Source organism: Meleagris gallopavo, chromosome 16, assembly GCF_000146605.3.
Source record: "Meleagris gallopavo isolate NT-WF06-2002-E0010 breed Aviagen turkey brand Nicholas breeding stock chromosome 16, Turkey_5.1, whole genome shotgun sequence".
Lineage (NCBI taxonomy): Eukaryota > Metazoa > Chordata > Aves > Galliformes > Phasianidae > Meleagris > Meleagris gallopavo.
Window position 1 is genome coordinate 8600078 of NC_015026.2, and position 14422 is coordinate 8614499.

Here is a 14422-nt window from a genome sequence, read left to right on the forward strand (position 1 = left end):
CGGCCCTGCCGGCCTCCTCCGCCATGCACCTGGGGCCGGTGGTGTCCAAGGCGCTCAGCGCGGCCTGCTTGGTGTGTTGCCTGTGCCGCAGCCCTGCCAACTACAAGGACCTGGGCGACCTGTGCGGGCCCTACTACCCTGAGGACTGTCTGCCCAAAAAGAAGTCACGGCTGAAGGAGAAAGCGCGGGCAGAGGGCGAGGAGGGCGGCGCAGCGGAGAGGCCCCGAGGGGTGGCAGAGAGCAGCTGGGCAGCCGGCGGCAGGGCAGGCAGGCAGGAGGCTGCCGCGGAGCCGGGCAAACCGGGCGTGCTGCGCTCCAGCCCCCGGGGTGTGTTCCGAAGGCTGCAGAGCTGCTACTGCTGTGACGAGAGGACAGAGGGCGAGGAGGCGGCCGAAAAGCCCCGGCGGCACGAATGTACCAAGGCCGAGTCCCCGCCGCAGCCCGAGCCGGCGGGCGACACGCAGGAGCACTGGCTGCACGAGGCCTGTGCCGTATGGACCGCTGGGGTGTTCCTGGTGGCGGGGAAGCTCTACGGGCTGCAGGAGGCCGTCAAGGCGGCTGCCGACCTGGTAAGAGCTCGGCCGTCTGCCCCGCACGGGGTGGGCCCTGAATAATAGCAGAAGCAGCAGCAAAGCTGGGAGCAGCCCCTCCCGTGGCATTCGTCATCCTCATTTAGCTGAAGCCATTTCTGTGGCTGCTCTTCATTTCCAGCCCAGATCCCTCTGGCATTACAGCCCCATAGCAACTGAGGGCTAATGGCGTGTTGCTGCGCAGCTGACGTGGCTGGGTGATAAGGGGTTAAAATGAATAGGGTTGGTCTGCAACATCCGGGCATTAGGAGTCACCCTGGGAGGCTGGGGCTGGCGTTCAGATGTGCAAACCCAGCTGGCTTCCCATGGGATGTGCACTGCCGCCTCCCTGAGAGCTCCTGAGATCTCCTCCTTCAGCCTTAGGAGCGTTTGTATGCTGTTCAGTCATGCAGCAGCTCACAGAAGGACAGATGCAGGGTGGGAGGTGGGAACGGGCAGCCTGATGCCGGGATGATGGGCAGCGGGAGACTGGGGAGGGTACAGCCCTGCCCTGCTCCTGGTGCAGAGTGAGAGGAGCATGAGGACATCAGGAGAGCAAAATGGGGAGGAGGGTACTGGGAGAGTGCCATGGAGACATGGGGTTTTGTGCCACAGCCATGCCAGCAGAGGCTGGGCGGGGCCTGCAGCAAGGCCTTTCTGACCAGATTTGGGGCTGGCTGCGTCCATTCCATGACCACCAGGTAGAAATGCAGTGCTGGCCGGAGGCTGCAGCCCTCCCTGCTATGGCTCCGACCACGTCACTTCATCTCCATGCCTCCCACATTGCCATAGGGGCTCCTTGCCTTTCTGCCAGGCTCTGATGGGATCTTTCTATCTCTGCCTCTCTCCCACCCTGCTCCGGATTCCTGGCTGCGGTGAAAGAAGTGCTCGAGCTGCCAGCAAGCAGGAGCCACTGTGGGCTGCTGCCAGAAGGGGTGTCCCCACACCTACCACTACGCGTGTGCCGTCGACACAGGTGAGCCCAGGTGCTGCGATTGGGATGCAGGGACCCCCCTGCTCCTTCTGACCCTGCTGATGGCAGCGCTGGGTGGTCCGGGGGCTCCACGCGAATGGTGATGATCTCTGTAGTCTGTGTCCCAGATTTGGCCAATTTTAGCTAAACTCTTCCTGCAAGCAGTGTGGTTCCTCTGGATGTGGCAGGGAGGATGCTGTGTCCTTGCTGCCCAGAGACAGCTGCTGGTAGGGGCTGCCCTCACACATGCCCTCTCCTTTCCCCACAGGTTGCTTATTAACTGAAGAGTGCTTCTCTCTGAGATGTCCCAAACATAAGGTAAGCCCAGAGCCCTCATGTTCTCACTAATGTCTCCAGCTCCTGAGGGAGGTGGATCTGCTTTCAGACCATGTCACCATGTCCGCCAGGACATCCCACTCCCCAGCACAGCCACTCCCAGTTTCAGCCTAAGTGGTCATCATAGAATCGTTACTTCCTGGGGGACACCAGGACACTCATGTGACCCTTGAAGTGGGGGCTGCACTCCTACCTCCTCTTGACAAGCTGTGGGGTTGTGTCCCATTAACATGGAGCAGGGAGAGTGTTGATTTAACCTGTGCTAAAAGCACACCCTCAGTCCTAATAGGCTTCCCATCAGCTGGGGACAGAGGGGCATCCCCCCACACCCCACCATGTGCCTCATGTCTTGCCTCCAGCTAACACTCCATCCTTGTCCCCACAGAGACAGCCGGTGTAGCAGCACGGGAGGTGCATGGCCCCCGCCACCAGCGAGGGACCCGCAGGGGGGTGGCAGTGCCACCATCCCCATCTCGGAGCCATCGGGGGTCACCAGAGGAGTGTGGCCCCCGGGGTGGGCACAGCGCTGCCGGCTGCCCCCCTGCCTCTCTCCCCAGAGCCCTTCTGGGTGGACAGAGCCCCTGGGGTGTCAGAATGGGGCCGGGGGCACGGAGCCCCCAGTGCGGCGTGACGGGGTCACCAGTGGTGCTGACACCCGCATGGCGAACACAGAGACTCTGCTCCAGGACATGTGAGCTGCACAGGGGTGGGATAGGGTGGGGGTTGGGGGTGTGGGGGAGGGGGGAGGGAGGGGGGGGGCCGAGTGTACAGGGGGTCCCTGCGATGTTGTCTTACTCTGGGGCCACCGGACCCCCACGTGGGTTCCGGGTCTCCATATCTCACACTGATCTGATCTGAGATGTTGCCTTCAGCAAACCTCATGGTGTCTGTCTGTATATATGTGACGACGAATAGGAGAAAAGAAAAAAGGAAAAAAAAAAAACAACTAAGAAAAAAAGAAAAAGAAAAAAAAAAAAACAGAAAAAAAACCAACCCCAACGGCCTGCTGTTTGAACCACTTCGCTTTTTCCGTTTCGTTCTTCCATCCCTGCCACGTACAGTGTCTCTGCAATGGAGACAGCACTGTGCCACTGCTGTGCCAGTGGCCGTGTCTCCAGTGGGGCTGGTGGGCACTCACTGGGCTCCTCCAGCCCTGATTCCTCCCTTCAGCCCTGTCCCATGGCACCCACCTCCCCCTGCTCTGCGGGGTAGCGCTAGGCTGGGGATGCACAGTCCCCAAAAGCCCCCCCTCTTCTGCTCTGCCCTGCCAGCACCTCCTCAGCTCTTCTGCTTGCTGGGGGTGGGCTTTGCTCCCCATGCTTGTGCTTTAAACCCTATGGCACTGGGTGCAAACCCCATGGCTCTGAGCGCAAATCCAGAGTCTTGGCCTGGTGCAGGCAGCTGCAAGCAGCCCAGAAGCAGCTCCTGATAGGCAGCATTGGTGTCTGCCAGGGAGAGCAGCAGTTCAGCCCCACAGGGACAGAAATGGGACAGAGGAATGCAGGAGTTGCTTCTCTCTTGCATGGCCAGGTTCGCTTGGCTTCAGCTTTGCCTCTCTTCCCAGCTGCTTCAATGGGGCCGGGGGCTGCCAAGGGTGCATTAACCCCAACCCCCCCTGCAAATGGAGGCAAAGCATCCTGCAAACCCTATGTTCCTTGCACCCCCAGCCCTGTGCCCCACCATCACACCCTCCAGGTTTGCTGGCCAAGAAATACCTGTTGTTTCAGCAGCTTGCCTCGGACACGGGAGAGAAAAGTCACACAAAAGAGGACAAAAGGAAAAAGAGAATAAAAGTAATTAATAAAAAAATAATAATCCCGGTGTCCCTGGCAGCGCTGCCTGAAATCTGGCTATTTTTAGTGACATCTTGTACATATGACTGTAAAATGGTAAACTGTGTGTATTATATATTGCCTCATTATATAGTGTATATATATGTATACATATACATATATATAATATATATGAAGACTGTAAATGTTAAGACTAGTGTTCTTATTAGTATATTGCTTCACACTGAAGATTGTGTGTAACAAGCTGTTTCTAAAAGATGTTTATTTTCCTTAAGAGTAAAAAACAGGTCATTGCATTCAGAGCGTCAATAAAGATACAACGATTGTTTTGGAAGTACTCTGCGCCCTGCTCGTGGCCTGTGTTCCTCCTGTGGGCGGATGGCCAAGTGTCCCTTTGTCCCCTGGACCAAAGGTCTCATAGTGAGCTCGGGCTTGGGCGGGGGGACACAAACATGGGGTTGAGGTACGGGGGAGGTCTTGTGAATGGAGGGTGCATTTGGGGTCTCTCTGGCAGCCAATGTCCCCATCCCTGCCGCCCTTGCCCCCCCCATCCTGCGCAGCCTCACGCTGGGGGGAAGGCAGGACCCGTAGGTTATGCTCTGTGCCCCCCTCCATGTGTCAAACCCGCACCCCCAGTCCAGCACACGACAGTATAAATAATTGGCTTTAATTCACTGTACAAAACTCTGCAGCTATGAAAATACCGTTTAAAAAGGCAAGGGAGGGGGGGAGGGGGATAAGGGTGAAGTGGGGCACAGCGGGGAGCTATATACAAAGTAGGGGCACAGCAAGGGGATGGGGGCACCCACCAGTCCTCCACATCCCAACCCAGAGCCACCCCTTCTCCCAAAGCGCGTGGGGTTGGGCTGCAGGGGGGGCACAGCTCCTAATGGGGGGAATGGGCAGTGCTGGGGGAGGGCGGGGGGGCCCCTCTTTCCTACCACGGGCACCTTACGGTGCCATCTTAGCTGCCACCGCGGGGCAAACCCTCCCGCTCTCCCCTAGTGGGGACAGTGCTGAGGTGTGTCCTCCCCCCCAGCCTCGTGCTGTGGGACCCACGGGGAGGGGCAGGGTCACGCAGCAGACTGGGGTGAGGACGGCCCCAGCCTCGCGCTGGGGTTTTGCAGGGGGGTGGCGGGCACTGGGAGGAGGAACCCCAGTGCCGTGCAATACTGTGACAGTGTCACTAGAGGTCCCCACGTCCCGTCACCCAACTGCGCCGGGCACAGGGACAGCCAGCAGGGTGCCCGCGCTGGGATGTACGCCCAGCACCCACAGCGGATGGTGACACGGGACGTCACCCCGCCGCTCCCGTCCGTCACCTTAAGAACTGCACCCTGACACCATCTCAGAGAGAGGGGGACACCGAGGCACGCACGTCGCCATCACTCATATGGCACGGGGTGGGGGGGGACAGGTGGCACGTGCCCACATCCCCCGCTAGCCCGAGGTGACGGTGGTGCCGCTGCCCAGCTTGATGATCATCTGCTGGCAGTCGTGCAGTGTCCGCCTGTCCCCCAGCTTCTCCAGCGTGCGGGCGGCCTCAGCCAACATCCCCACACGCTGCCCGGGGGCCGAGAGGAAGCTGGGGGGCAGGTAGCAGCAGGCCAGCAGCAGTGCTTCGGCGTGCTCCCGCGGCGTGGGGTGGCTCTCCGGCTCGCCGGCTGCAGGGACAGAGAGAGGGGACGGGCACTGAGCATCCCCTGTGTGCTGTGCTAGATGTGGCACTTGGGGATACGGGTCAGTGGGCACGGTGGAGATGGGTGGGCAGTTGGATTTGATGATCATAGGTCTTTTTCAACCTAAGTGATCCTATGAGTCTATTTTTCCATCCCAGAATAGATCCCTTGCCAAAACTACCCCCACCCTCCAGCCCTATGGGGGTGCAGCTGACGGGCTGCCCCTGCCCCCCTCACCCACCTGCCTTGCTGCCCTGCACCCCTCTCCTCCGCAGGCTGCGGTCCAGCAGCTGGTGGGTGCGAGTGGGGCTGGCGCGGGCCATCAGCCTGGCGGTGGCTTCGTGCAGGAACACCTGGAAAGGGAAGGATGGGATGGGATGGGATGGGATGGGATGGGATGGGATGGGATGGGATGGGATGGGATGGGATGGGATGGGATGGGATGGGATGGGGAAGGTCAGTAGGAGTGCACTGTGCATGGGATAGAGCCAGGAGGTTGGATGGGGGCTCACCCTTCGCATGGCAGGCCGCAGAGTCTGTGCCAGGCGCCGTAGGCTGCTGAGGTCCTGCTGGAAGCCACGGAGCTCCAGGGCAGATGCCTGGTAGGTGCCACGCAGCTGCTGGCTGGCACTCATCTGCTGCTGCCACAGGTTGGTGCGGGTGACCAGGAGCAGGTCGCACAGTAGAAGCTGCACCGCCTGTGGAAAGGGAGTAAGGTAGGGGGGAGTGGGTGAGCAGAGGGTGGGCAGAAGGACGGGGCACACACCCAGGGCCCTCGCGGGCAGGCGGGCGCTGCGCGGGACCCCCGCCGGGCTGCATGGCAGGGGCATTGCACTCCCAGTCTGACACATGCAATGCAACTACAATGCACCCCCACGAGGGCCGGGGACGCCTCCTGCGAGGGCCGGGCACTCCCCCTGGGCTGGGCTGTGTGTTGTCCCCTCCCCGACCTCACCTTGTCGATGGTGCACTTGGGGGGCTGCAGAGCTCCAGGCTCTCCCGCAGGCAGCTGCTGGCCTTCTCACAGTGGCTCAGGCTGGCCTGGCTGCCGTCCTGCTTGTTCAGCATGGCCCGGACCGCCTTGAAGGAGTGCAGTGCAGCACGGGGAAGGGGCTTCCTGCACGGGGACAGCGGGTGCCCATCAACACAGGTTGCACCAAACCACTCCGAAAAGGAACAGATATGAAGAGCTGTCACCCACCCGGCCCCACTGCCCCCAGCACTCACTCAGAGCTCTGCAGTGCCCGGGGCATGGCTTCCACCAGCGGGTAGAGCCGCTCAGCCCCCTCCTCATCACCCTTCAGCCAGTGAATGACCGTGCCAATGAGGGATGCCCACCACTTGGACACAGGGTCGGTGCCTGCGGGGTGGAAGGGACAGAAGCGCAGAACCTTAGGGGTTGGTTGGAAAGGACTTCTGAAGACCATCCAACCCAACGGGATGGATCCCTGGAGCAGGTTCTGTGGGGGAAGCCTCTGTGGTGTGGGATGTTGGCCTCACCTGTCACCGCCGCCAGGCCGGAGCTGATGGAGGGCGTGGGGCCAGGCATGCTGCTGGCATGGGAGCAGCCATTGAGCAGCTGAAGGTACTCCAACGCGTCCGAAAACCGCCTTCTGGCAGAAGGGACATGAGTGGGGCTGGCCCCACCGCAAGCAGAGGGAAGGGACACCGCCTGGTACCCACTCCACACTCACCCCTCTCCCTGGGCAGCAGGACGGCCAGGTTCGGGCATGGCCACGCAGTACAGCGCCTTCTCCAGGAGGTGCTCACGGAAGAGCTGGGTCACCTGCGCCAACGGGTCCACTGCGGCACAGAGAGGCCATCAGCCCCCACCCCATCATCAGCCACAAAATGGGGCTCTGGGGTTCTGGGGGTACCTGGGTCACCGGCAGAGCTGTAGATGGTCTCTCTCGGAACGCCCTTGATGGCCCAGTCCCCGTCCACGAAGAAGCGGTGACCCAACGGGTGGCAGAGCCACTGCATGGCGGGGGGCACAGCCCCACCATGGGACAGGGCCACGCGGCGGGCACTGCAGAGGAAGGGGCGCTGTGGGGAGAGTGGGGGTCAGCGGAGCCTGGGAGGGCAGAGGAACATGTAGCATTGGGCTACAGGAATGGGGCTGGGGACATTGATCCCATGGAGGCTGAGGGGGGCAGGATGTTATGCTGCTGGGGGGTGGAAATGCCCCCAAGGCAGGGGTAAGAGGCCATGATATTGGGCCCTACATTGGGTTACCTACTAAGGTGGGTATGGAGGATGTGGCACCAGGTCCTGCAAAGAGGACACCAGGAAGGGGACAGAGGGGACACCAAGGGGGGGACAGACTCACAGCCAGGAAGTGGAAGCAGCGGTGCAGGCTGGCCTTGATGCGCAGTGCGGCCGCCACGTAGATCTCAGCCAGCGCAGCCACCGAGACGGCGTCACCGGCGCACTCAGCCAAGTTGACGGCACTGAGTGCCAGGTTGATGGCCAGCAGGTGCCCCCCGGCCTGCTTCCCTGCGGGGACACGGGGCAGTGCAGGAGTCAGCAGAGTCCCCCGCTCATCCCCACGGATGCTGTGGGGCACGGGACCTACCAGCCAGGTGCAGCTGGTGCAGGCGGTGGTAGGCCATGGCTGCATTGCGGGCGCTCTGTCGGACGTGGGCGCGGGGCGGGGGGTCTGGGCGCAGCCCCCCAGCGCGGGCAGCCAGCCAGCGGCCCACCCAGAGGCGCTGGAGCAGGTGGCGGAGCAGGCTCCACAGCAGGCTGCAGGCCAGGTCCCCGTGGGAGGCGGGCAGCGGGCGGCCCAGAGCCCCCAGTGCTGTGCGCAGGTGCTGGGCCCCCTGTGCGAAATCCCCCTGGGACAACAGAGTCATCAATGGGAGGAGCCATAGGGGAAGGAGTGGTGCTGGGGGCGTGGTCAATCTGGGGTGTGGCCAATGGGAGAGGGAGGGCTATTTTTATGGGCGTGGTATGTGGGCGTGGCCAGGATACGTGCGGCCAATGAGGGGGCGGTGTGATGCGTGGGGGCGTGGCCAATGGGAGGGCGGGGCTGGGTGTTTGGGAAAGTGAATGGGGTCAGGGAGTAGGGGCGTGGCCTGTGGGTGGGGCTACACTGCTTTGGGTCAGAGCCGGCCGGGTTAGTCTGAGATGGGGTAGGCTCAGGTTGGGCAGGTGAAGCTAGCCTAAGTGGAAGGGGTGGGGGTCTGGGAAGAGGCTGGGGGCTCAGAGCGTGCCGATCATAGAGCAGCGGGCGGTGCTTACCCGGTCGAGGTCCAGGTCCGCCTGCCGGCGGTGCCGCCAGAAGAGGACAGAGGATTCGGAGTGCGGAGGGGTGACTGGCTCCCCGTAGACGAAGAGCCGCACCACAGCTCCCAGCACCAGGGCCACATTCAGGCCCCAGAACACCAGTGTGGGCCACAGCCACTGTGACCATCCCCACGGCTCCTCTGTGTGCAGGGATGGGGGATCAGCTCAGTCCCAACGTCCTCCACACCAATGGCTTTCACCCCATGCCCATCTCAACAACCCCACCTTGATGGACACTGCCCCAGCTGCCTCATCCCAGATAGCCCGTACCACACACACACCCCAACATCTTTCCCCCACCATGGTCTTCATTAAAACAACCTCCAGCCCATGCTCAACCCAATGGAATCCATACAAATACTCTTTATGCCGTGCCTTCCCCGACAGCCTCCACCCTACATCTATCCTCAAAGCCTGCAATCCAATGGCTTTTACTCCTCCACCCCTCATCTACCCCAATGACCTCCACTGCAATGTCCTGCAACCTGTTCCAGCCCAAAAGGTCTCCACCCCAAAGGCCAGGTCATGGCCACCCCATGCCAGCGCTTACCTGCAGTGCCAGACTCAGCCATGATGCTTCTTCCAGGACCAGCAGTACCCAGGCTCCCAGATGGTGCTGGGGCACTGGAGCCGCGAAGCAGGGAGGCCAGGGGGTTAAAGGAGAGGCAGAGGAAGACGAAGGCACAGAGGGCCATTCGGGAGCGGTCCAGCATCCCCTGGCTGCCAGGTGAGGGTGGTGGGTGCTCCTGCTTCACCTGTGGGGGAAAGCTGCCATGAGCCATGGGCACAGACATGTCGTGGACATGAGCACATAGACATGAAGCATGGTGATGGGGCAGAAGCATGAGATACAGGACATGGAGTACAGAGTATGGGTATGCGTTCCAGGATACGGACAGAATGTGGGATATAAGGCATAGATATAGGGCAGAGAGCATGGACAATGCATGGTATTCAGGTCATGGATATGGGCGTGGGTATTAACATGGACATGGGAGTGAGTGGCAGTGCAAGTATGGACATGAGAGTATGGGACTGAGGGCATGGGTATGGAACAGAGCATGGACAGGACATGGAGTACACAGGGCATGGGGTACAGGACAATGTATGACACACACACATGGATGGGGCATGGGGATGAATATTGGCACTGGGTTACAAATATGGGCTTATTGGTTACAAATACAGGATATGAGCATGGGATATGATGATGAGGCACAGGCACAGGGTGCAGGCCATGGGCTACAGAGCACATGCGTGGGGTAGGTAGCAAGGACATTGCATCACCGATGCTCCCCACATCCCCCCCTCCAGTCCTGAATTGAGCGAGGAGCAACCTAAGGGATCTCCTTCTCCCACACTTGGCTATTGACCCCCCAACACATCCCCACCTTGCTGTGGTTGCAGAGGGGGCTGTCAGGCTCGGAGTCACTGCTGCTGTTGCTGCTGCCCCCGCTGAGCGAGAGCGGGCTGCCGCGGGATGGGGAGCCCACATCCGAGGGCGGTGGGGTCAGCATCTCCATCACCTCTGCCTTCGCCACCTCCATGGGCGCCTCCGCCTTGGGGCCGGCACCGCAGGAGGCCACCAGGTCTTTGAGGGACTCTGTGGGGAGCGAGACAGGGTTTAAGAGAGGGGGTGATCACCCCAAAACCCGCCCTCACTGTTCCAGCATGGCACTCACTGCTCTTCTGCACGGCCATCTTCAGGCTGAGGTTCTCCTGCTTCAGCTTCTGGTTGCTCTGCTGCAGGAAGCGGATGTACTCGATGGCCTTCCTCAGGATCGCCGACTTGTTGAGCTGCGAGGGGCAAAGGACAGCTCAGCCCCACGCACGGCGCCTTCCCTGCCCTCTGCCCTCCTCATCCCCAGTTCAGCCCTCACCTTGGCTTCGGTGCCCACCACCAGGTCCTTCAGCTCCACGATCTTGTCATTGATGGACGAGCGGTAGCGCTTCTCGATGGCGTTGTGCGCCGTCCGCTTCTCCCCTTTGCTCTGCAGCAGCGCTGCCTTCCCGCTGGGCGCCAGCCGGTTGATGGGCAGCTTCTCAGCGTCCACCACCAGTGGCACCGTGGCCAGGATGGTACCCCCACTCACCAGAGCCTATGGGATGGAGGTGGATGGAAGGGGTCACAAAGCACCCCCACCCCAACCCACGGCCGTGGCATAAAACCCATTTATATGGGAGCCACCAGGGTGAGCGTGGCTCGGTCACCTACCGGCACCTGCAGTGGAGCCGCGGTGCTGTTGGTGGCCAAAGAGGTGATGGTGGAAGTCTTGGCACTGCCAGCATCTGTCTTGACGGCTGTCAGCAGCAGGGAATCTGCCTTGATGAAGTGGGGCTGCAGCAGCACCTGGAGGGCCAAGGAGGGGTTCGCAGGGCTGCGGTGCAACCAAACGCCCCTTATAACTGCCCCCCAGTCCTGGGCTTACCGGCACCGGCTGGATCTGGGGTGACACGGGCTGGGTGGTGGCAGCGGGGCTGGGTGCCAGGAGCTGCTGCGGTGCCACGCTCTGCACAGGGCCAGGCAGTGTCACGGGCTGGGCTGGCTGTGGGGTGGGCAGGGGGCTCTGCGCAGCCCCCCCAGGCTGAACAGCTGAACATGGAGCAGAAGGCAGCGTTACAGGACTCCCAAACCGAACCCTCAACCCACAACTCACACACTCCCAATCCACCCCAAATCCTCACCAGGGAAGCTGTGCTGGCTCTGGAAGCCCACCATAGGCTGGGGGCTGAACTGCCCAGGGGATGCGGGGACGAAGCTGGGGGCCAGCATTACGCCGGGCTGGGGCTGGCTGCTGGGCACGGCCGCAAGTTCCTCCTTCACCCCCAGTGCTGCTGGGGGGCCGGGAGCTGGCAGGAGCGGGGTGGGGGACTGTGGGGTGAATGTTGACAGCACGGGGGGGGCCGGGAACACATTGCCGGTGGGCGGTGGATTGCTGGGCCCCAGGTAGCTGGTGGGGGCTGGAGGGAGCCCCGGGGACACTGTGCTGTCAGAGGCAGCAAACGGCTCATCGAACAGCCCCGAAAAGTCATTGTCCGGTGTGTTGATCAGCTGCAGCATGTCTGAAAAAAAACAGCCCCCCCAAGAACTGGTCAGTAGCAGCCCCAAACCTCAAGGGGGGCCTCAAAGCCATGGGGGTCTCCATCCCCACACTGCTCGCCCCTGCCCAGAGAAGCACCATGCCCTGTTCCTCAAGGGTTGCCAACCCCAGGGACAGTGGGGCTGATCTCAGCCTGCTCCAGGGAGGCAAAATGGGGAGATATCACGTTGTGCCAGCTCATTCATTAGAAACTAGACACCAAAACCTTGACAACCCTAAAAAAGCCCCTGTATCAAGGGCTGAGGAGCTGGGGCTGGGACAGGGAGGTGGCACATCCTGAGTGCACCAAACCCCCCCAACCCCAGTGCCATGTGCTGCCCCACTCACCCCCAGGTGGGCAGCAGGGCACAAAGGGTTAACCAGCACCGAGCCTGGAGGTCTGCCCTGCACACCAGAGCACTGGGGACATCCCCACTGACACACCCCAACACATCGGGGTGTTCTGAGGAGCCCCCATAGAGTGACCCGCATTTGGGCAGCACCCCCATCTGAACACACCGCGGTACCCAGAGATGCCACCACCAAAGTGACCCACGAGTGCCCCCAAACCCCCAGATGCGCACCCCAAAGTGACCCAGGGGTGCCCCACGCACCGGGGAGAGCACGAGGAGGAGCAGGGGTACCTTCCAGCACGCAGCCCATGAGATCCCCCGGGGCGGCGGCTCAGCCGTGTGCCGAAGGCAGCGGGATATTTTCAAACCATTTTCTCGCCTCCTCCCCGTGCGCCCTCCCCGCTGCCGCCCGCGCCAGGCCTGGAGCAGAGCCGGCCATGGGGTGATGTGACTCCGCCAATCGCTGCCCGCGCGCCCGCCGGCCGCCCCCGGGCAGCCCCAAGGTGAGCACAGCGGGTCACTCGCGGGCACCCAGCCGAGGGTTACTGCAGGTCAGGCAGCATTAACTCCTTCACTGCGTGTTCCGACGTCCCACAGAGATGCCGGCACCCCCGCGTGCGTGGAGGGGGGCCCAGCTCGGGACACCCCCAGCCTCACCGGGTGTTTGTATCCCATGGAGCACCCCCAGCCCAGGGACACTGCCCCCACTGCATTGCTCTGGGGGACCCCAAAGGGCACCTACATGAATGGGGACCTTCTCTGTGGTGTCAGCGGGACCCCACCATGTCACCGGTGAGGGCATGGGGACGAGGGGGCACCCGGGGACAGTGGCAAATCCACGGTGGGTGAGGGCACTGTAGGGCACGGATGGTCATGGTACAACAGCCCTTTGGTTTCCCACCTCCCTCGCCCCACGCATGGCCCCACAGGGCTCCTCGAGCCCCTTACATCCCACACGTGGGCCATAAACACACGGAGAGGGGACACGCAGAGACCCTGGGATCGTGCTCAGTGTGGAAGGGTTTATATAAGCACCCGTCAGCAAAAGCCCTCCCTGTAAACAGCAGCAGCACACCCAGCCCCTCTCCATATGGAGATCACGGTGCCAGGGAAACACTCCCAGAGGGACACTCTCATCCCACGTGCCCATCCCTCTGCTTCCTACAGCTTATGGTCAGAGTAGGGGCCACCACGATCTGGGGCACGGTCTCAGCCCTGGTTCGTGTCCAAGAAGGGCAGAGGGGACGCCAGCGCAGCTCTGGGACGCAACACCTCACAGGCAAAGTCCTCCCGTGCACCAGGTGCAGCAGGATGCGCCGCTTCCCCTCCAGCGTGCCAACAAGTTAAAGTTCACCCCATGGCGCGGTTGGGTTCAGCTCCAGCTTCGGCTGTCAGAGGAGAAGGGGCTCCCAGCACCGACCCCACAAAGCACCCGTGAGCCCTGCGGGATGCTCGGGGCTCTGCCAGCCCCGTCCCCGCCCCGCTGCGTGCTCCACCGGCTCTGCCGGTCTGTGCCGGGGTGCCTCAGGGCCCCGAAGCGCACCGAGCCCGGGCGGAACGGCACCACGTGCTGCCTGGTGCAGGATGGCTACGTGCCTGATGCTGGGATGGGCTGGGAGCTGCGGAGGGAGTCCCGTTGGTGGCGTGATTGGGTCCTACTGGCACCAGAAAGAGCGTCTCATTGGTACCAGGGAGCAGGTCTCCCTCTGTGCACCAATCGGGTCCCCATTGGTGGCGTGACTGGGTCCTATTGGCACTGGGGATCGGTTCTGCCTCGGATCCCACTGGTTTCGGAAAGAGTCCCCTTTTGGTGGCACGATGGGGTCCCACTGATACCGGGGAGCGTGTCCCTATTGGTGGCACGGTTGTGTCCAATTGGCACCATCCCCATCCCGCAGAGCCCCCCAGAAAGAAGCCACGGCACCGAGTGGCTCCTAGAGCCCACGGTGACCGGGAGCTGCGGTGCAGGTGGGTACCGTGGGCTCCAGAGCCGGGGATGCCCCGCGGAGCACCGCGCCCGGTGCCGCCCCACCCCCACCCACCGCCCGACGGCGCGGGGAAGCCAGGAGGAACGACCGAGAGTAACCCCGGCGGTGACGTCACGGCGGGGCGGGGCTGGCGGCGACACAAGGCTGAGCGCTGGGGGAGGGGAGCCGTCCCGGGACCGAACCCGACGGCACCCGGCGTGCGACCCCCAGCCATGCATACGGCACCCCAAAAGCCCATCACCCCCCCAGCACCATGCCAAGACACTGAGCTCCCCTGAGCGAGCCAAGGTTTTACCGAGCGTGCACCGAGCGCGGGGCCCCCCCGGACCGGTTCTGCACCGGGTGCGCTCCGTCCCACCGTGC

At 62.3% G+C, this 14422-nt stretch overlaps 2 protein-coding genes across 3 annotated transcripts; one reads left to right on the plus strand and one right to left on the minus strand.

The window, feature by feature from the left end:
* The first annotated feature begins 6 nt into the window (after positions 1-6).
* LOC104913412 (retinoic acid-induced protein 1-like) lies at positions 7-2599 on the plus strand. Of its 2 annotated transcripts, none has more exons than XM_010719574.3 (4): positions 7-569; positions 1452-1545; positions 1811-1860; positions 2264-2599. In XM_010719574.3, exons 1-4 carry the CDS (start codon positions 24-26, stop codon positions 2276-2278), a joined length of 705 nt encoding a protein of 234 aa, XP_010717876.1. In that variant the 5' UTR covers positions 7-23; the 3' UTR covers positions 2279-2599. The 2 variants fall into 2 exon arrangements, with proteins under 2 accessions (XP_010717876.1, XP_010717877.1); XM_010719575.3 differs by having other exon boundaries at positions 1455-1545.
* A 1317-nt stretch (positions 2600-3916) lies between these two features.
* On the minus strand, positions 3917-12423 carry SREBF1 (sterol regulatory element binding transcription factor 1). The gene is given in 20 exon segments (XM_019620547.2): positions 3917-5335; positions 5592-5703; positions 5863-6048; positions 6306-6338; positions 6341-6467; positions 6578-6710; positions 6851-6960; positions 7045-7153; positions 7228-7396; positions 7680-7846; positions 7926-8187; positions 8594-8778; positions 9189-9393; positions 10030-10241; positions 10321-10435; positions 10519-10737; positions 10854-10988; positions 11068-11231; positions 11324-11701; positions 12333-12423. Coding segments are annotated over 20 exon segments (3294 nt in total). The 5' UTR covers positions 12382-12423; the 3' UTR covers positions 3917-5111.
* Between the last annotated feature and the right edge of the window lie 1999 nt (positions 12424-14422).